Here is a 23,119-nt window from a genome sequence, read left to right as displayed (position 1 = left end):
CCTGCATCTTGTCCACGTTTCATATAACCCCATTTTACTAGCGCAATGCCTAAGCAAAGGTAGGTGGTGGAAAGCAACCTGAGCTCAGCACCAGAAGTTAGAGATCCTCCTCTCCTATTACTTTCCACTGCTGCTCAGTTCCTCGTTCTAAGAACAAATTTCACTGAAGCTTTTCTTTGTTTTTGCCCTATATGCTTCATTGGTTGCAGGAAAGCAAAGGGAAGGATGCAGCTTCATATTTCACCAAGCCTGAGGCATGTGACTGTGCTTCCTGGGAAGGGAGTGAGGGAGTTTATTAAGGTGAAGGTGGCATCGAGGAAGCTCTCTTACAGGATGGTGTTCTATTTTCTGCTGTTCCTGACCTTCATGCTTCGGTTCGTGTTCGTCTTGACGGCAATGGAGACGATTGAAGGTGAAAATGAGTGCTCCTCCTTAGGTATGGGGAATGCTGTTATGTATGATTTCATTTATGTTTTGATGTTTGAACCTCCAATTGTACAGGAAGAAGGAAGAGCATAGTACATCATAAAATAGACATAAAAGTATACCCAATGCACATTTTTTTTATATATTATATTTATATAGGAGAACACTAAAAACAATGGGTTAATACCATATTTTTTAATTAAATGTAATATGAAATAATATTAAGAATATGTTGTAAAAAATACTTAATCAACACATATAATAATATTTCAAAAATATTAAAAAGATATTAGGAATTTCAAAGTCATATTTGCATTGAAATTAAGGCTTCATTTGAAATTATTTTCTTACTATTTTTTAAAGTAAATTTTAAGTACAAAAATTGTAATTTTAAACTAAAATTTATTTAAGAAGTGGTAAAAAAACTGTTTCAAATGAAGCATAATTATATTAATCTCAATAAAAATCAGATAATTTTGAAAATTAAATCTCAATATAAATCAGATAATTTTGAAGATTAACAAAATGTTCTAATATAATTTTATTTCTAATTATTCTACTTGATCACTGATTCAACAAGATTTTAATTTGCAAAATAAAGCCAGTAAGACATTATGCATGGAGTAAAATATTTTAAGATATCCATTCCAAATGTACAAGCAAAAGAATTGCTTTGGTTGGAAATCATAAAGGAACTAAAGACCTCCAGTTCTACCTAAATATTGGTGGACAAAGGCAGCTTTAATGTCATTGTTGGAAAAAAAAAATGTTGCAGTTGTTGAAGGTGGAGCCATAGATATTTTTTTAATAAGAGTACATAAATTATTTTAATTTTTTATGGGGCACTTAAATCATATTTATTTAAAAAAAATTAGATAATAATAATTTATTAACATATCATATATATATAATTGAATTTCCTCATAAAAATAAGGCAAGAAATAATTTTAAGGTAGGTGTATGTGGGGGTCATTAAGGTAGACAGTAAGCTTCAACATTGAAAAAAAAATGAAAATCAGCATTTATAATAATAATAATTAATAAGTAATTTAATAATTTATTAAATTATTCTTTTGAAATTGTGATAGTTTAAAAACTACCTTATGAGCAGTCAATTTCGGTAGATGTAATCGAATATTTGATTGTAAAATGGAATTTTAAGCAATTTTATAATATAAAATATTAAACCTTCAAAACTTCTAATATTTATTAATAATTTAATTTATATTTTAAAGAACAAATGTCTATCATAAAATTACATTCCGTTTTTCCCTGTGATAGATGGTGTTTCTGGAAAAAGGCTTGGGGACCCAGAAATATTTTTGGAAGATAAATCTATGGAAGGACCTATCGGGGTACTTTGCGAGGATCAATAAAAATTACCTAAAATTTATTTTCTTATATCAATCTAATATTTAATCGTTTAATGAAATATTCTTCATAATAGATTATTTATACTTTAGTGCTCGTCATGAAGGTTCCAGAAGAAAATATACCGAAAATTCTAGAGAATCTGAGGTCAAGAGAATCCACGGTTGGCTCTGATGCTCCAGATTCTTGGAGGAGTTCACTTGCAGAAATGTAGAAGCAGTATAAAGTCTGATGCAAGACCTTTGCATTAAGCTCAAGGCAGATGGTAATTCTTTCTTCATTAAAATAATAATTAACTAATATATCATAGAAACTTAGGAATTCATTTGAGATGAGCGATTATAAGAAAGTGAGGTTGGCTAAAGATTATTATTAAATTAAAATATTTTTTAAAATTATTATTGAATAAGAGGGCAGCACTTCATAATTAATAATATGATATTATATAAGAAGGTAAGATTAAAAATATTTGGCCAAATAAAAAAAAATAATTGATTTGAACTTTAAACATTGAAGCGGTAAAAATTTGTCTTCAAATGAATCATTAAACAAGTTATATTTACTGGAATGGTTCAAGAAAAATAAATTATTATGATATTGTAAAGCAGGGAATGAAGAATCAGTCTTAAATTTTCAAGGGGGCAAATTTATAATTAACTATCAAGAGTTTAAGAGAGACAGATCTCTATGGCAGAGTTTTTTTTTATAGGGGTGGGGGGCAATTCTCTCCCTTGAGTTCAAGGGGGATCTGCCCCTGCTGTTTAGAATTATTATTGACCCCTTGAGTTCAAAGGGAATCGATCCGCCCTGCTCGTAAAATTATAGTAGAAAATAATTTCGATAAAAGGTACAATATGAGGCTGAGGGCATATGTTTTCATGGATTTGTAATATATTTATATATATAACTTTTAATGGCACTTATAACTTCAATGAAGCACTAAATAATTTGTAATCATCTATTAAATTTGAATAAAGTTATAAGGTGTGATTTAATATATAGAAGTTAATAATTATAAAATATATCTAGTGATTTAGATATCGTATAATAATTAAAAAAAATTAACTTTGAATTAAAGAAATAGTAAGGATACATAACAGTAACAGCCATAATATATATTATGTACGTTTTATGTTTAATATTCTAATATGTAGTTGAATTTATGTAGTAACTGAAAGTTCTTATATTGATATATGAGTAAAAAGTATATTCACTATTAAATTTATTAAAATTAAATATATTCTTTAATTTGATTGAAATATTAAAATATTATGTAAATAAGTATAAAATTTTAATATTAGATTTATAAATATATAAAAAATTGTGTGATATTTTTTTTTTAAATCCCAAAAATTCCCTTTATAATATAGTATATTCATGCGAGCTGGATCAAACAGGTCACCCTTCTGGAGCAGAAGACCCGGATCGCCAAAATCCAAGAGTTTCTTTACCGCCACGTGGCATCCAGCAGTATCCCCAAACCCCTTCACTGCCTCGCCCTCCGCCTCGCGGCCGAACACTCCACTAACGCCGCCGCACGCGCTCCACTCCCCTCCCCAGACCTCGTCCCCGCCCTCGTCGACAACTCCCGCCGCCACTTCGTCCTTGCCTCCGACAACGTTCTCGCCGCCGCCGCCGTCGCCGCCTCCCTCGTCCACCATGCACTCCGCCCCTCCTCCGTAGTCCTCCACATCATCACTGATCGCAAGACCTACGCGCCCATGCAGGCATGGTTCGCGCTCCACCCGCTTGCACCCGCCGTCGTGGAAGTGCGGGGGCTCCACCACTTTGACTGGTTCGCCAGGGGGAGAGTTCCAGTGCTGGAGGTTATGGAGAGAGATCGAGAGATGAGGTCTCAGTTTCGCGGCGGCTCCGCTGCGATAGCGGCGAGTGACGGGGAGAAGCCGGTGGTGGTGGCGGCGAAGCTTCAGGCGCTGAGTCCGAAGTATCATTCGATTATGAATCATGTGCGGATTTACCTGCCGGAGGTACGTAAATGGGCTGGTTACCGTTACGTACGATTTATTGGGCCTTTTGAGAATTTTTCTGTTAGATTACAGATTTTTTGAAAAAAAATAATATTCATATAATCATGAGGGGTAAATTTTAAAATTTTTGAATTTATTTTCACATACTTATAATATAAATTATTTATATATAATACTGATATTAAAATAGTTCAAATATTTTAAATTTTATTCTAATAAAAATTAGATAAAAATATCTTTACCAAATATATATTTTTTTTATCAAAGTTTAATCAGATTTGTACATTGAGAATGCTTAAAAAAAAAGATAAGACTTTTTTGGGACGGCTTTTTTACTCCTTAAAGCAGTTTTTAAGTACAAAAATTTTAACTTTTGTACTAAAAAATAATTTTAAGAAGCAGTAAAAAAGCCGTCTCAAACAAAATTGAAAGCTTCATTTGAAACACAATTAAAGCCTAAATCAAAATATTGAGCTGAAAAGAGAAGAAGGTCAAAATATCAGATTTAAATTTTTAAGAGATTAATATTCAAATATTCAAATGTATTAATTTTTCTATCATATTTATCATGCTTGTTATATAAAATATTGAATTATATATTTGATAATAAATATATTTTTTTAATTTAAATATATTTGTAATTAAAGATTATATCATCTCAGATTATTTAGATATAATATAAATATTATATTTCAATATTTTAAACTGATTAAAATTGAGTTAGAGATTCTAAACCAATTAATTGTTTACTACTAAATTTTGAACTGCAATTCATCTTTTAGTAGCATGACTAAATATTTAATATTAATTAATTTCTTAAAGTATGATCAATGAGTTATTTTGGGAGTATTATGAGGACCCAAAGCACACTTATGCTTCCATATTATAAGCATTTCTACCAAAAATATTATATGTAGTTCTTAATTGAGCAGTAATGCTGATACTGAAATAATGTTAATTGTTTTCTCTCTCATGTTTGCAACAAGGCAGTTATTTCCAAGCCTCAAGAAGTTAGTATTTCTTGATGATGATATAATAGTCCAAGCTGATCTTTCACCTCTTTGGGAGATCGATCTCCAAGGTAAAGTTAATGGCGCAGTTGAGACTTGCAGAGGTGAAGACAAGTTTGTAATGTCCAAGAAGCTAAAAAATTATCTGAACTTCTCCCACCCTTTGATCTCAAAGACATTCAATCCTGAAGAATGTGCTTGGGCTTATGGCATGAACATCTTCGACCTCGACGCCTGGAGGAAAACAAACATCAAAGACACATATCATGAATGGATTCAGAAGGTATATTCAACTTCTCCTGATGAATCTCAAAGTTCTTGGATTTTTTTTTTATATGCTCACTATTACCTCTTGTTTTGTTGTTAGAACTTGGAATTAGATTTGAGCTTGTGGCAATTAGGAACTCTGCCTCCAGGTCTTATAGCATTTCATGGCCATGTTCATATAATAGATCCTTACTGGCACAAGCTGGGGCTTGGATACCAGGAGAATACGACGCGAGATGATGCCGAGAAAGCTGCTGTCATCCATTTTAATGGCAGGGCCAAGCCTTGGCTGGAAATTGCATTTCCTCAGCTCCGGCCTCTATGGACAAAGTACATTGATTTCTCTGACAAATTTCTTAAAGCTTGTAATATAAGGCCTTAGTTACAGAAGTGCACATAGCATTGCTATTAATGATGATGTTCATTATATGAGGGAGGGTGGGGAGGGATAAGAACAAAATGCTCATTTTGATGAAGGAAGATGAAGGAGATAATTATGAAAGAGAGTTGCTTGTTCATGGGTTGAGATGGAAGATGAGCTTAGAGTGGGTCTTGTCTTTGTGAATTTCTGGCACTTGAGTGCAAAGTTTAGATCTTTTGTTAGCTCTTTTTTTTTCCCCCTCATCAATTTTCTTAGTTTAGAGAACACTTTATTACTCTGGAAGATGATTCTTTGATGGATTCATAGCAATGCAATTTACATAAATCTGCAGAAGAATGAACGAGAAATTTAACAAATGTTTTTCCTTTGCTGCTTCTTATGAACTCAATCTGTAGAGTGTAAAATAAGTGCTCCTGAGGCAGCGAAAAACATAGCCAAAAATTGATTTACGAGACATTTCATGTTCTGCCCGTTGCTCCTAATCTTGGACAATTCTTCTACCTACTTAGGTTTTATGAGTTTTTTTAATAAAAATTTGTTATTTTTTACTAAAAAGTTATTTTAAAAAGAGTAAAAAAGTCATCCTAAATAAAATCTTCGAATATTTATAATCATGGTCTATGGATTTATGAAAAGGCTGTAAACGAGCAATTTATCAAGCATAAGATACTCGATCTTCATGAAGATTGGTAAACTTCATAAGGAAAGGAACATACTTATAAAATAACTTCGGCTTCATTTGGGATGGCTTGATTACTATTTCTTAAAGTAATTTTTTAGTACAAAATTAATTTTTTGTACTAGAGAATTGCTTTAAGAAACAATACGGATGTCGTACCAAATGAAACCTTAAATTATGCCTCATTCCATTTTCCTTTTTTTTTTTAAACAGTTTATGAAGAATAAGAAAAATATTAGTACGGTCCTAAAAATAGTTTCTTATTTTGTCTCAGTTGTTGGTTATGGAGTAGTTGTCTGAGTATTTACTTCTCTTATTATCGATTGTCAGCCTATTTTTTGTTGAATATGAATGGTTTTCTTATTTAGGCATATAAAGTGGATTTATTTGGAAAGGAGGTTAATCCATTGCATCAAATAAGTCTTTAAGGCATCTTAGTTAACACTCAGTTTGTTGGAATAAGATCAAAATTTACCCATCGATGTTTAGCTTGATTTGTGGGCGAGTACAGTTGGGAACCCCCAACCGTCCTCGAGTCCCTTCGAGCAGCAGCGCCTTTTAAGTGGGACCCAATCAAGTGCGGGCTAGGAAGTTTTTGGGTTCGGTGCCTTTTCTAAGTCAAGCGTTCTTTCGAGGATGGTAGAGAATGGATCCCCCGTTCAAAAAAAAAAAAAAAAAAAATCAAATTTTAAATTCTTAAGAAATTGGTCACCCAATAACAAATTTCAGTGTATTTTGAAAGGCACTCCTCATATCCTTGGTCCCAACCAATTTAAAATGATCGATTAATATAGCCGGTCATATTGATCCACGTTGTTGGTTTTATTGCCCAATTAAATTCTTTTGTCAACATGATCAAACACCTACTTACTCCCTAAATAAAATGAAAACTCTTTCTTCTCAATATTTGATATAATCATAAGATATGCAGCTAAAATTTATTGTTGATTGAAGTAATATTTGCAAAATTAAAAGAATTGACAATGTCTACAGCCTTGAGCTCATCTTGCATGCATTAAATCCAAGGAGATCTCATTCATGGATGGTCGTCTAGAATATCCGGAGCCCCCAGTAAATTGTTCTATTGACTGATAATCATAGTTAGTTCCACCCGGAGACGTCGATGATTCAGAAGACACACTTGTTGGGTTTTCCCCTGTAAAGTATCCTGGTAGTGATGGAACCAGAAGCGTTTCAGTATTAGTACTTAACATGAGCACTACAGAAGCCATGCTTGGCCTCTCCATTGGCTCTGCTTGAATGCAGAGAAGCCCAATGTTGATGCACCTCAACACATCCTCCAGCTGATACTGACCACCAAGGCCTTGGTCTATGACTTCTTCTGCTTTTCCTTGATTCCAATGCTGCCAAACCTATGAAACAGCCAAAAAAAGATTATCATGAGTTTTAACTACAAATGCAGTCACATTGTAAGTAAATAGATAGAGGTTGGAGTTATTTGAAGTTGCTTACATATGTTTGAAGGTTCAAGGCATTTCCCAGCTCTATGAAACTCCCATTTCTCCTTCCTGTTATAATCTCCAGCACCACCATTCCGTAGCTGAAAACATCTGATTTTGTAGAGAACATGCCGCGCATTGCATATTCTGGAGCCATGTATCCACTGCATGCATTCAACCAGTGATGAAACATGAGGTCATTAACAGGGGCAGACCTAGCCTTAATTTTCAGAAGGGGGGTGGCAAACTTATAAGTAACTGCTGTTGCCTTGAATTTGGCTCGACTTTTCGGTACAAAAAATGGGTCAATAGTGACCAAACAATAGAGACAAAAGGAAAATGGTCGCTAAAAGATGATTAATCATTCAATTTTTATAAAATGTATGTTGAAGTTGTCTTGAATTTGGCTCGACCCCTATTTGTTCATAACGTTGATCGTCTTACGCTACACAGATATGTCGGGGGTCAAAGGGGGCAGCGCCCTCTGGTAGGGTTTGACCTTTTTGAAATTCAAATTAATAAATAAAATGATGAATTCTCTTTACTATTTCTCTTTGTATTTGGTTCATCGTTTCCTAACAATAACACCTCTACACAATGTGTTTAATATATATTAGGGTGCGATTGCCTAAAGACTATAGTATTTTAAAACTTTTATGGGGGCACTTGCCTAAAAATTCTTGTAATAACAGCTAAAAAATATATTGAGAGTGACAAATTACCTAAAAAATCATATAATAAAAAATTAAAAAATTTAAATTATATGATTTTTTAGGTGGGGGGGGGGGGTTTTTTTTTTGGGGGGGGGGGGGGGGGCAATTGCCTCCCTGGGCTTAAAGGGGATCTGTCCATGATCATTAATGTACCTAGTAAGAATGATTACGCATAATTTTGAACATTAATATGCTTACAATGTTCCAGCAATCTGTTTTGTGTTCCATTGGCTTTCATTGATGCCAACAAGCTTTGCAAGGCCAAAATCTGAAATCTTGGGGTTCATATCACCATCCAGCAAGATATTGTTTGCGTTAAGATCACGATGAATGATTCTTAGACGCGAATGGTTATGCAGATAAACAAGGCCTCGAGCAATTCCTTCTATGATTATTTGCCTCCTTTTCCAGTCTAACTGTGCTCGCCCCGCTGGATCTGTTTAGATCGACCAAGATTAGTTCATTTGGGATAATTTTTTTACCACTGTATAGAAAGCAATAAAAAAGCTATTTCAAACGACTCCTAAATCAGCTCACCATATAAGTGCTTGTCAAGGCTTGCATTGGGAAGATATTCATAGACAACTAGCTTCTCATCCTCTTGCATGCAACAGCCCAACAGCTTTACAAGATTTTTGTGTTGAAGTTGAGCAACCAAAGCTGCTTCATTCCTCAATTCCACCAGGCCTTGCCCATAAGTGTTGGAGAGCCTTTTCACCACTATTTGTCGCCCATCCCATAGCACCCCCTGGTGATAATATCAAATCAAGAAGTATAATTTCTTAACAAATGTGAACTGTAAATCAATTAAGGCTTCGTTTGGGACGGCTTTTTTATTTTTTTCTAAAACGGAGTTTTAGTACAAAAATAAAAAAATTTGTACTAAAACGGAGAAAGCAGTAAAAAAGCCGTCCCAAACGAAGCCTAAAATTAGGTTTGTTATGTTCCAATTAGAAAGCTTAACGGGTTGCTCGGCTATAAGTAGGAATTAGTAAATCTAGAAAATTGTTTGGCAAGTAAAACTTAGGTTTTATTTGGGACAACTTTCATGTTGCTTCCTAAAACGGCTTTTTAGTATAAAATTTTCTAATTCAAAAAATTTTTGCACTAAAAAAATGATTTAGAAAGCAACAAAAAAGTTGTCCCAAACGAAACCTTAGTAAACTTTGTAGCATATATTCTTAAAATTTAGGATTTAAATGAAGGAAAAGAAGCGGCACAGTGAGAAAAAATTATGTAAATCTCTTCAAACTCTTTTGACAAAATTTAACCCAACTCTTCATCAAGACTTTGCTTGGCACAATTTTATTATTGTTTTATAAAATTGTTGTAGAAAAAATAACTTTTTTAAAGCTATTATAGAAAGCAAATATCTATTGCAAATTTTTTTTTGAAAGCAACAAAAAAGCAACAACCAAATAAAAATAATGGTAGCAATCTGAAATTCATAGCAATAAAAAAGTTGTCCCAAATCAAATCTAAGGTTTCATTTGAGACAACTTTCTTAATATTTCTTATAGCAGCTTTTTAGTACAAATAATACATTTTTTGTATTAAAAAGCTGATTTAGGAAGCAAAAAGAAAACCATCCCAAATGAGGCCTGAGGCCTGAGGCTTCATTTGGAATAAACTTTTGACCAATATTTTTCACAACTTTCAAAAAAAATTTGTGCTTATAAAAAGACACTTTAGAAAACAATAAAAAAACTATATCAAATAAAACCTAAATCTTTCAACCGCTATTTTTTTGTTTTTAATTTTTCAATCATAGACGAAATTTAATATTATCAGGCTCTCAGCTGACATGACATAATGGACGCCAATCTTACCTTATAAACAGGTCCAAATCTCCCTTCTCCGAGCTTATTTTCATTGGAAAAGTCGTTTGTTGCAGCTTTAAGTTTTACAAAAGGAAGTAGATGAGATTCAGTTGTCTTTATATCCTCTTCCACATAAAGCTCTAAGAAACAGCATCCACGAAAGGAAAAAATCTTTATCAATACACATTAATCAGCACAAATTTTAAGGATTCTACATTTCTACTCATTCGAAGAACAGGAAATTAAACTTACTGGATGATTTTCGCTTTGCAAATCTGCTTCGGCAGATGAGCAAAATGCAAACGACAATGATTGCTGATAAAATGGATGCACTGATTGACACTGCAATAATTATTTTCTTTGTTTGGCTACCTCTGCTTGTACCTACTTGCAAATCCTTCATCAGAACAGCAAACAAACCAAACTGGCAAATACTTTTTTTTTGTTAAAAATAGAAATATTTTTTTTAACGTTACTTATTAGGCTCAGATCTTTTATTATTAATGAATTTGGAGAGAAACATTAGGGCATCTCCACCGTAACTCCAAATACTTAAATGCCGTCGCCTCCGAGCTCCAGCCGAACGCTGAAACTTTCGCTATTTTCATGCGGGTGAACAGTAGGACGCCAATATTGGCGTTGAACTGTTCATCATCACCATTTTTCTCGGTCTACTGAACTTGAAAAGAAGCGCGCGAAAGAAAAAAAAGATCTTTACCTTCTCAAAATGAAGTTCCATTAAAGATGAATCGCCGCATTTTTAAGTTTCACAACATCATGGAGTGAAAAATGAGATTTTCCCTTGGAGATGATCTTAGAGCTACATCGCTTAGTTTATAGTTTAATTTGTCTTTTAGCTGACTAAGACCAGCTCAAAAGAAACCGCGACGCACAAACTGACAGAAGGTTGTTTGGAAGAATCGTTTGACAAAACTTACGGTATCTACGAAAAAAATATTAAGCCAGATATTCTAATTAAAATTTTAATTTTTAATTTATATTGAGAATATCATAACGTTATTTTATAATTTTGTATTAAGGTATCTATTGTATTAATCCTGTTTGAGTTTATTTGAATTTTTATTTGATTATTATTCTCTAATAAATAAATAACATATATATTTTTCTAATTTTAAATAATATGAGAAATATAAAGTTAAATACTACTTTTTACAAGGCTTTATTCAAAATTCAAAGCTCCATTAATATTTTTCAACTTTTTAAGCTAGAATTTTTTTTTTTTAAGTTTTAGAAATTTGAATCGCTTTGCTATGATTTAAAATATTCATTTTAATTTAGTTAATTTAAAATTAATTTTACTTATTTCTGTTAGGGAGACGAGTTATAATGATGATTTAATGAAATTTAAATTAATTTAAACAAAAATTGATTGGAAAATTATAAATAAAAAATATAAATATTTATTCATATTTCAATAATATATAAGACGCAGCTATATTAACTATTAAAAATAAAAAAACATTTCAATATTTTTAAAGGGGAAAAAAAGACCTAATCGCCGGATATCTCTTACCGGTTCCACCAGGAGTTGCAGCCATGGAACGAGCTTGAATCAGCGAGAGGTTGAAGAAGGGATAATTATTGTAAGTTACAATGCAGTTCGAAGCTATGGATCCTCCCCCGAGCCCGTAATCATAATGATGCCCCGCGTAAAGATCGTATGCCTGACGCAAACACTCGTGACAAGTCTGCGGGTCTAAATCCATCGTGCACCACGCCAGCCCATATATCTGCTCATACGGACTGTTCGTCTTCCCCACCGCAATCCTCAAGTCACTACTTTTCGCCTCCAGCCACAGCTCCTCCATCAAATCCCTCAGTTGCCGGCTGTATTCCACCGGTGCCGTACCGTTTTCGATTCGAACGATGGTCTTGAAATTTAGATTCTCCAGCAACGAATAGAAGCTATGGTCTTCGTAGCGAAGAACGCAGTATTCGTTGCGCACCGCAGTGGACTTCTGCCCCGCGCATGTGCCGTGAAGGGCCTGTAAAGCAGATCTGGTGAGGCAGTCGGAGCAGACGACAAGGGGCGCGTCGGGGCGGCACTGAGCGAGGCCGAAGACAGTCTGGGTTTCCGTTGAGCCAGCGGAGTCTTCGAAGAAGAGATTTTCGGTTTTGGGAGTGTTGGAGATGAGGCGGTTGAGGAGGAGGTGGAGGTTGCTGGCATAGGGGCTTGGGTCGGTGTAGTTTCCGCCGGAGACGCAGGAGGTTAATAAGGGGTCGGCGGCGATGATCGGAGATGGTGCGCAGAAAAGAAAGGAGATTATTAAGGAAAGGAAGAGGATGAGGGTAGTGGAGGGAGGTGTCATGACTGTGGCTGCCATGCCGGGGATGTTGAAATGGTTTTGTGGTTTTATAGTTGTTTGGATATTATGAGGGAGTAAAAGGAATGGCGATGCCTTCTGTTTTAATCAGAGTAGGTTGATTTGTTCTTGCGGGAATACTTGAGCTCGGTGGAGGAGGATCCATGATCTGTTGGGTAATAATATTCTAAATATTGTTGAAGATGATGATTCCAAGTAAATTATAGGGCAGCTTAAAATGGAACAAGTTTTAAGGATGAGCACTATTAATATTTAAATTAGCTGCAAGAACAAGATACAAAAATAATTTAGAAAGGAATATATTATTCAAATAGTTTGCGTTTTCAGAATGCGTCAAATTGATTGATGCATTCTATTGAATACACCAAACTGGTTGGTATATTCTATAGAATGCATCAAATGGTTTGATGTATTATGAAAATATCAAATTAGTTGGTGTATTCTAAAGACTGTTACCTTTGTTAATTTTCATTAGAGTTCATGCAAAATTTTACACTAAGCATCATTAGCATAATAATTAGCTGATTAAGCACGCACACAAAAAAATTCAAACCAGGAAAAATCACCCATTTAGGGGAACGGGCGAGTTGCTCATTAAATTTTTTTTAAATCATATATATATTCTGAATTTGTAAATTCATATATATTTATAGATTTGGTGAATTTTTTTGAACAATCAAAATGTCATTACTGCCTTTTTTTATTTTGGAATATTTATAAGTTTTACATAAATTAGTAATTTAATTAGGTGTAAGAATTTTAAACTTATATCTTGACATAAATTTTGAAATTGCTTATTCTATTGAATGTACCAAACAGTTTAACTAGTTTGCTCTTTTATAAATTATTTTTGTATTATGCTCATAGATCTAATTTAAACATTAATAGTGCTCCTTCGTAAAACTTGTTCCTTAAAATGTTGTGCAATAAATTAGAAGGCTTAGTTTATATAAAGTCATAAGAATTATTTTATAAATTATGATCACAGGAATATTGTTTATTTGTGATTGATGATTGTGATGTATTGAAAATAGTAGTATTTGGTGATATGATTTAGTTTAGTAGAATTCCAAATTGAATAATTCAAGTTGGTTTACTCTATTGAGGATAAATTGCCATCTTCAATGAAGAGTTGATGAAAATAGCTATCCATATTATAGTTATTGATCATATTTAAAGTGATTCGACTAGTCAAACCCGAGTTAATTGTAGAAAAAGTAATAAAATATCACAAGAGGGTAAAACAAGATAAATAAGATAACAAGCTCTCAATTATACTTTCTTTTGTAGAGTTCAATATCTCAACAAGTGTATGTTTTTCAAGATCATCTCTTTCCATAAGGTCTCAAAAAGGAGGAAAATTAGCAATGCATGTCCTATAGACATGAGAGCACAATAGTGGATGAACATGTTAGTTAGTGGGGAGATTGATTCTAGTGGTGTGAAGCATTGTGGTCTACATAGAATACAAAGAGATAATTAATGATAACTTAATGGGGTTGGATGGCTTGATTTACAAAGGATATGATGATGGATCAATATTAGGGGAAATCTAATGATTGCATTCATAAGAGGGCTTGTACTTACTATGGAGAGCAAAGATGGGTCAACAAGATTATGGTAGAATTCATCTTAATGTGACACAAGATCTTCAAAGTACATGTTGAATGACGAACATAAACATTATTATTCAAGCGGTTGCCATTATTCAAACACAAAGTTAGGATAACTGACAGCGTTCCTTTGTCAACTTAGAATTCTATAGGTACTCAAATGCTAGACCTCTTTTAGAAAATGAGCATTGATCCATCAAATACCAATACAGGAAAATTAGGGATTACCGACGGTCGTATAACCGCTGAAATTATCGGTGATTTTTAATAATACACGTCGGAATTAGCAGCGGTATAATAATCCCCGATTAGGCCACCAGTTTTCTGTTTTTACGGCGCCTTTACCGGTGGCTAAGTCGTCGGTGTTAAGTAGTTTTTTCCTGCGGACAAAACCGTCGGAAATTGCCCTAATATTGGCCAAACTGAGCCTTCCTCTTTATTTCTTCACGTATCTGTTTTCGCAGAAGCTCGCTCGTGATCGCGCTTGGCCGCCGACACCCTCTCTTCGGCCGCCGACACTCTCTCTCTGGCCGACGATCTCGCCCTCACTCTGGTCGTCGATCACGCCCACATTCTATCATCGAAAGCCATCGATCGGCAACGCACCGAATGGAAGGTTTGCATTTTTTTTTTCTTTTACTAATGTGTCATACTTTAAAACTGTGAGAGAGAGTTATGGAGCATAGATTGAGGTGTGATACCAAAGTTTAGCTAAATCAATTTGGATTCATGGATATTACTTGGTTCACTATCTTGTTGTTGATTGGATTGTTGAATCTATAGGTAGGCTTCAACATAACACTTCTTACTAATAGGTGGCTCCATGATTTTTGTTGGTGTAGTGTGGCTCCATGATTTTTTCATGATTTCTGATTTGTCCCCCTTAAATTCTAGTGTTTTTTCTTCACTGAACTTTATTTTTTTTACTTGTTTCATTGTATGATTATACGTCCCAACAACTGGTATTAAAGCCATATTCTTTGGCTTGAGTGAGAGTAATAGTTGACGAAATAAGGTACAAGATTAAGAAGTTCAATGGTTCAAACCAATTAATTCAAATTTTATTGGAATAAATTATTAAGATGTTAATTAAGTTCTTTCGTATCTTATGTTTGGCCATATGCATAAGAAAGGTATGCATTCACTTCTTAGTAGAGGAAGGCTTTCTAGTTTAAAATCTATAAATATATGGTGAGTTTTGAAAGATTAGTTTAAATGTGAAGTCAAAGAAGCTAGAGTTAGCATATACATATGTATGGGCTCATGTACCAGTTCTTTCTAAAGGAGGGTCTTCATATTTTATTACATTTATTAATGATGATAGTAGAACATTGTCGTATACTTCTAAAAACATAAGTTAGATTTGTTTGAAGTGTTTAAGCAATGGAAATTCAGGGTTAAAAATGAGATAGGTTTAAAGCTGAAGTGTCTTAGAAGGGATAATGATGACGAGTATCATGATAAGAAGTTTAGGATTTTAATGATTATAATGTAATGAAACATGGATTCATTATTCCAAGAATATCATGGCAGGATGGTGTTGTAGAGTGTATAGAGTTAAGAGCATGAGGATGCATGTTGCCCTACCCAAATAGTTCTTGGTAGAGGTAGTGAATACTGTTGTTAATTTGATCAATTATGGTCCATCAATTCTTCTAAATGAGAGTTTACCTGAGGAAGCTCAGAGTGGTAAGGAGGTAAGTTTATCTCACCTGAAAGTTTTTGATGTTTATATTAATGTAGGATCTAGGAGTAAGCTTGATCTAAAGTCTATCAAGTATACATTCATTGGATGTAGATTAGATAAATTTGGCTATAAATTCTAGGATTATCATAATCTTAAATTCATTAAGAATAGGGATTTCACATTCAATTAAAATGAAATGTATAAGGATAAAAATAAGATTGATTTAGAAGATTCTTCTGAGCATATTGAGATAAAGGATGGTGATGATCAGGAATACAAAGACAGGAGGTGTGCTTAAGATGTTGAAGCATATAGAGTTTTTTAGACACTTATTATTGAAGTAAGGAGATCAATTAGAATCACATGACTAATATAAATAAATTCTTCTTCTTTATGTTATCTATGACTGAGAGATGGAGGTGAACATGGTGTTATAATAAGGCCATTTAAGTTAATGATTCAAAGATTTAAATTTTCTTTCCTTTCCCTTCTTAAAAAAAAACCAAAAAAGTTAATGATTCAAAGAAGTGGGAACAAGTCATGGATGGTGAGATCCATTCAATTAAGTTGAATCAAACTTGGGAGTTGTTGACCTCGATTTTGTCAAACCATGGGCATGAGGGACTAGGTTGACCAGGTCAACTTTTGTCCCCTTTTTAAAAAAAAAAAAAAAAAGTTAATGATTCAAAGAAGTGGGAACAAGCCATTGATGGTGAGATCCATTCAATTAAGTTGAATCAAACCTGAGAGTTAGCTGGGCTACCAAAGGCAAGAAAATACTATAGAATAAATGAGTTTACTGGCTAAAAGAAAAATCGGTGGTATCCAATGCTATAAGAATACACTTGTAGTTAAAGGTTTTCAGTAATAGGAAGGAGTGAACTACACTAAAATTTTCTCTAATGATAAAAATGACTATAGTCAAAGTTATGTCGAGCATAGTAGCTTTGCATCTCGAATAGATGAATGTAAGGGTAGCATTTCTTCATGGTTACCCACAAAAAGAGTAGTACAGTGTGCAATCTCAGAGATATATGATTACATGTAAAGAATATTTGGTGTGTATGCTCAAAATGAGTCTATATGGGCTAAAGTAGACACCAAGACAATGGTACAAAAGATTTAAAAGGTTTATGTTATATAAGGGATACATGAAGTGCCAATAAAATCACTATTTTTATTTCAAAAATTTTGGTAATTTTATATATTGCCACTCTTGTATGTGGATGAGATGCTAATTATAGGATCAAATATGGATAAAATAAATGGCTGAAAGAGCATCTATTAAGAGAATTTGAAAGGAAATATTAAGGTTAAATTAAGAAAATTGGCTTATGAGTATTAATAGAAATAGAAGCACATATATACTGAAGTTCACTTAGGTTAAGTATGTTGAAAAGTGCTATAAAGATTTAACATGAGTGAGGCAAAGCAATTTTTGAATCCCTTAGATAATCACTTTCAACTATCTAAGGAACAATCGCCTAGATCTGAAGCAAATTAAGAAATATAGCCTAGTATGCTTTAGTAGTTGGATGTTTGACATATGCTACAATCCGTACAAGGCCAGATATAATAGATGTAGTGGGAGTAGTGAGCAGATTCATGAGCAACCCATACAACCTTCATTTGGAGGTGATTAAGTAGATTCTCAGGTACTTTAGATTATCAGTTGACAAAGCTCTTTGCTTTGGACATATATGGAATAAACTATAGGGATATTTAGATTATGATCTTATTGGAGATATTGATGGAAGGAGGAACATAACTGGTTATATTTTTATTTTAGGAAAAACTAAAGTGAGTTGGGTTTCTAAGTTATAAAAGATTATTGCCCTCTCAACCATAGAAGCTTAGTATATTATTATTATTGAGGTTAGCAAGAAAATGATATCTATTCCATGCCAACGAAAACATGAGTGCTATTCATCTAGCTAAGAATATTGTATTCCATGCTAGGATAATGCATATCCAGCTTATTTATCTTCTAAAAGATGATCAATTATCTTTAGAGAAGATACACATAAACCAAAATCTTGCAGACATGATAACGAATACGGTGACAATTGATAAATTAGAGTTATGTGTGTTTCAGTCGGTCTTTATGAAGGCTGAGGGTAGGGGTGAGCCACACTACAGGTATTATGATCTATCTATAGATCGTGAGAGGGTTTGATCACAATCAACTTCAAAGTGGAGGATTATTAGTACTTTGTGAAATCTAATTATATCAATCGATCGAGTTGTACTTAACTCAAACCTCAATTATGTCGGTCGAGCTCGTCAAGGAATTCAATCGAGTTGTACTATATATATAGCCTTGACATTATGGTTTGTAACTACAGTAATGCTAAGGCCCATGATGCAGATTGAGTCCTAATCATTGGCTACCACATTATTGTATCCAAAGGCTACCAGATGTAGCAGAAGTTTTTGGAGGCTACATGATGTGTGATACTATTACCTTACTGCATCCTTATTGTTTCTAGAATCATTAACATCACTAGTTCAAGAGATTATAACGTGTGGAGTACAAATGTAGAGTTATGTTCGGACTCTCTTGTACACACATTGTGTATATTTATACACAAGGTATGTAAATACGTGTACATATACTATGTACACAATGTATGTCGAATGGAGAAATGGGAGAACGAGTAAAATGCGTGACGACTATCTCTTTGAATGGGAAAATGGGATTAAAGAGATTAAAAATAGCGGTTTAGACTTGGCTACCTAAATTTTTCTATAGAAGTTGTTTTCAAATCATTGTTCGGAACTGCCGCGAAAGCATCATGTTTTTTAGCAGAGATATTTTTCTTCCAAGGGAATAAAAAAACACTTTCGAACCTTACTTGTTTATTTCTTTTCATGCCTAAGCAACGAACAAAAAAAAAAAAAAAAAAAAAAAAAAAAAAAAACGTTTGAACATTTCTGATCTTTCTGTTTGTCTATTTGATGAACACAACTACTTCATAGCAGATGACAGTACTTCAACAATTAGAATAAGTTATATTTCAATTGAAGCATCTAGCTGACGCATAGAATGAGCCAATATCAAACTTCTTGCAAATGCAAATGAAATGCCATTTGTCAATCTTACTAATGAAGTAGATAAAGTGTTTTAGTATTTGAGTTTCAAATACAGACATTTGTGTGAGGAGTGATTGCTCATTTTTATAAATATGAGAAACGGTTGTCGTCATTTATGTAAGTTTTACTATATTATTATCCTAAGAAAAAAAAAAATACAATGTTTTATAAACAACAAAATCCTTTTTTTGATGAAAAATAAATAAAAAAATTTGAAGGTTTGACGAGCTATGGCTAGGGTTGCAAATGAACTGAATGTTTGACGAGTTATTCGCGCTTCGACTTGATTACAGCTTTTTAATGATTGTTTGATTAGCAATTAAACAAATTTGAACACTTGTATGAATAATCGGTTGTCAAGCGAAAAAATTTGAATAACTTGTTTCTTGATTTCTTTATAACCATGAAAAGTATTGTTTAAAGCTCGTAGACAAGGTCGTTGAGAAACTCGATTAATGAGTTACTTATGTAAAACTCGATAAGCATTAAAAAAATTGGACTTAAGCTGAGTTTGAGCAAGTACATATGAATATTAGGTTAATTAGAAGTGGTTGGATGGTTGTTGAGAAGTATTATATAAGTATATAGTCCCACATCATTTAAAAGTTAAATTTAGTATTAAATATTGAGCCTAAATTTATTATTGTTTTTTTCTTAATTCAATAAATTAGACTTATTAAACCTCGTCTCGAAAAGGCTCGTTTATATTTTTAATGAGTTACATGTGTAAAACCCGATAAGCATAGAAGGAATTAGGCTTGGAGTTTGAGAAAGTATGAATTTAAACGAATCAAAATTGAACATTGTCATAAAAGTTCGAAGCAAGGTCGAGTAGACGAGCACAAACTTAAATAGCCCTAATTCAACTCGATTTATTTGTAGCCTTCATACGTCATAAAAAATCAATGATTGAGCACGAATCTTGAGGCATATTAAGTTAGAAACTTTCAAAATTAAATTTAGGGCTATCCAAACTCCAATTTCAGCAAACTTATAATCAAACCAACCAACTTGACAAAATGATCCCAACGACACAGAAATCAGTCCAATCCGAGCTCAAATGGGCTCAAATCAAATGAACAAAACATATTTGAAAACTTCAAAGCATTAATTGGATAACCATATGAAATCCAAATATGACATGTTTATAGTCAAATCGAGCATCTTGACGAGACAAATCCAACTAGCCTAAGATCACTTAATTCTGGCATCATTAAGGTGCTTAAATGCTTGACAAACACTTTATAATTGAGGGAAGCAGTAACGACTATCCGATGGAACACTCCAAAATTGTCCCTAATCTTCTCCATATTTATGGGATATGACACTATCAAAATCTATAAATGGATCTCCTCTTCCTACATGAAAAGGGCGTGGGCTTTTCGAGAATGCTTTGATCATGGGCTAGAGATTCAAGAGAGCTTTGAGGTTTGAAGAATCCCGAAGCTCCAGCTCAGCATCATCGTTGACGAACTCACGCAACTCGACCACCTTCGCCTGACCATCGTTGTCGAACATCCATCCGACGGTCACCACCGGATCTCTGATCGGCCTCCATAGCCTACTAAGATCCTTCTAATCCCTGTCACCCCCGACTATGGTCCCTCCGACATTATTGTCCGACTGTGGTCATTCTGATCTCCATTCGTCATCCGTATACAATCCCTTCGATCATGGTCGCCCGACCAAGGTACTTTTGACCACCATTGCCAGCTGACTACGGTCCCTTCGACCACTGTCACCCAACTACTGTCCTCCCTCCTTCCATCATTTGCCAACAACAGTCCCTTAGATCTCTTTCGCCCAAATACAACCCTATCAACCAAACGAATAGGCTAACACTCTCTTGAGAATAAATCTCATGTCATAGGATTCATCTAGCCCCAACAATGTAAAACATTCTATATGATGTATATTTACTACATTGAGCCAACACCTTTCCTCAAAAAAGGACATCATTTGTAATTAATAACAAATACTGGTAGATTCATTCAAACTAGGCGTGTCAATTATTGACATACCCGATAACTTGACCTCGCTAGCATCACGCATCCACGCTCACCTCTTGGCCCGCACCCTCATTTGCCTGCTAACCTGTCGGGTCGGGTCTGGGTTTGAATTCCTGACATGTTTGCCTAATTTGGTCGGGTTCATGTTGGATTAGTTGAAGGCTAGTAAATTTTGGGTTAAACCCAGACCCGACGCGAACACCTATTTTGACAACCCTAATTCAAATTGGGCAAGGCGCCGTGGTTTTTCCCTTTTTAGGAATTTTTACGTAAAAAATGCTACACCTCTCTCTCTCTCTTATATGAATGTGTGATGGATCTTCCTACAAAGCTTAAAAGCTAAACTCTATAACTTTCTATCGTCACGAATATTCAACACGCAACAAGCGCTAACCCTCTTGATCGCATCTTCATTTCAATCAATAAGCAATTCTCTTATGTTTAGGCTTCATTCGAGATAACTTTTGACCAATTCGTCTTTTGCTTATTTTAAAATAATTTTACACTATAAAATAATTTTAATGTAAAATAATTTTAAAAATCAGCAAAAAAAAACTATTCCAAATGAAATCTTAGCCTTTATCAGCCGGCCGTTCTAAATCTTTTAATTTGGCCGTTCTAGTAAACCTTTTATCATATATCAATGTGTAAATACAAATTTCGACTTCAAACTAACAAACCAAGACACTGCTCAATGACTTACTTAATATGCTTTTAAGCGTGCATTTAGCACTAATCCGCATCTTTGTATAGAATCCAAAGATTGGTTAAGAGTTAATTGACTGAGACTTTCTAGTTTATTCTACTTATAGAGTAAATTATATGATGATTTTTTTTATATTTTTTTTTTTTTTTTTTGTTTGGTTCTTCAAATCATGTTCTTAATAACTCCTTTTTTCCATTTTTCTGCGGTTTTGAGAAAGCTTTTTATATATGCTTCTCCGTTAGAAAACTCCATTTTCTGAACTAATATTTTTTAAAATTATCTTTTACAAAAGCACCAAAAAAACAAACGAAGCCTTAATATGCTTTTAAGCGTGCATTTAGCACTAATCCGCATCGTAGTATAGAATCCAAAGATTAATTAAGAGTTAATTGACTGAGACTTTCTAGTTTATTCTATCCAACTGGCTGCTTTTAATTGCCGACCAGCCATTTATTTTAGCTTAGTTTGAATGGTATGAGCATACGTCCTGCGTCCACATGGCTGAGGCTCGTCCTTCATAGATATTAATTTAAGTCACATGACTATAATGCTTCCATGACCAGCTCAATTTCAGAATAAACTTTGTTCTCTATCTTTTAAAAGCAAGGCATTCCAAGAAAAAGGATTAATATTTTTGGATAAGTAATATGCGGCATCTTCATAAATTTCAACTTCACGAAAGATTATTTGATGCGCTATTCATAAGAGTATTTGATACACCGATGGAGGATTAATTATTCTGTACGGACGCCGAATGTCGTACGGAGACCAACCAGAATGCTTCACATCAACCAAAATGGGAGGCTAAAAGATGTGAAGAATGAAAAATCGTTTAATAAAACCAAAACAAAACTCAAATTTTATTAGAAATTTCAAAGATAAGTGGGCTCGTATCAAAGCACTTTTAGAATGGATGAACTCCTGAAAAACTACATCAATATGACAAAATCGTAAAACTATGAGGCCAAAGAGGACAATATCTTCATGATTGAGAGTTTCAGAAAATTGATCATGTCTGTGATCAAACAAATGATTTTTTTTGGCCTCTGAGACACCTAATCTTTTGGTTTAAATATATTTTATGATATTGGCTATGATTTCTAATTTGCTTTCTTTATTTTTGGCCGTCTAGATCAAGTGGTACTCAGTAATCCTTTTACAATTACTAAAGATATATTATTTTTATTTTTCTTGTCTCAATGAGAAGAGCTCAATGCCCAACTTTTTTATCAAGAAAAAAATTATATCGATAAGATAAACATTAGACTGAATCTAATGTTGTTTAGGTCTGCAGAAGAGCTGTCTCTGGCAACCTATGACTTGGACTTGATTCAAGAAATAAAGGGAATTAGCAAGCTAATAATCCTTTGAAGTCTATATACTTTTTAGAATATGGATTTCATAAAAAGAGAATCATAAAGGAACTTGGTCATTTCTTCATTGATGTCCTATTTGTCCACAAGGAGAGTTAGTTATATAAGTAAGAAGACTCACTCATTAAATATATATTAACTCCTAACACAACTAAGATGACCTATTATCATTATTTA

At 33.7% G+C, this 23,119-nt stretch overlaps 2 protein-coding genes across 2 annotated transcripts; one reads left to right on the top strand and one right to left on the bottom strand.

Annotated features, from left to right (window-relative positions):
* The first annotated feature begins 170 nt into the window (after positions 1 to 170).
* LOC110106945 (probable galacturonosyltransferase 12) lies at positions 171 to 5,452 on the top strand. The gene is made up of 6 exons (XM_028692580.1): positions 171 to 436; positions 1,708 to 1,781; positions 1,874 to 1,960; positions 3,195 to 3,785; positions 4,776 to 5,078; positions 5,163 to 5,452. Exons 1-6 carry the CDS (start codon positions 226 to 228, stop codon positions 5,442 to 5,444), a joined length of 1,548 nt encoding a protein of 515 aa, XP_028548413.1. The 5' UTR covers positions 171 to 225; the 3' UTR covers positions 5,445 to 5,452.
* A 1,579-nt stretch (positions 5,453 to 7,031) lies between these two features.
* LOC110106952 (cysteine-rich receptor-like protein kinase 15) lies at positions 7,032 to 12,485 on the bottom strand. Its single transcript, XM_020837055.2, has 7 exons — positions 11,651 to 12,485; positions 10,369 to 10,500; positions 10,126 to 10,256; positions 8,834 to 9,044; positions 8,495 to 8,732; positions 7,597 to 7,747; positions 7,032 to 7,496 (listed from the first exon to the last, which is right to left on the bottom strand). The coding sequence occupies exons 1-7, from the start codon at positions 12,459 to 12,461 to the stop codon at positions 7,125 to 7,127; spliced, it is 2,046 nt and encodes a 681-aa protein (XP_020692714.1). The 5' UTR covers positions 12,462 to 12,485; the 3' UTR covers positions 7,032 to 7,124.
* Positions 12,486 to 23,119: the final 10,634 nt, after the last annotated feature.

The sequence above is a fragment of the Dendrobium catenatum genome, unplaced genomic scaffold (genome assembly GCF_001605985.2).
Source record: "Dendrobium catenatum unplaced genomic scaffold, ASM160598v2 original_scaffold_234600, whole genome shotgun sequence".
NCBI classification, from domain to species: Eukaryota; Viridiplantae; Streptophyta; class Magnoliopsida; order Asparagales; family Orchidaceae; genus Dendrobium; species Dendrobium catenatum.
The sequence above is the reverse complement of the archived record's forward strand: the minus strand, read 5'-3'. Positions and strand labels throughout refer to the sequence as shown.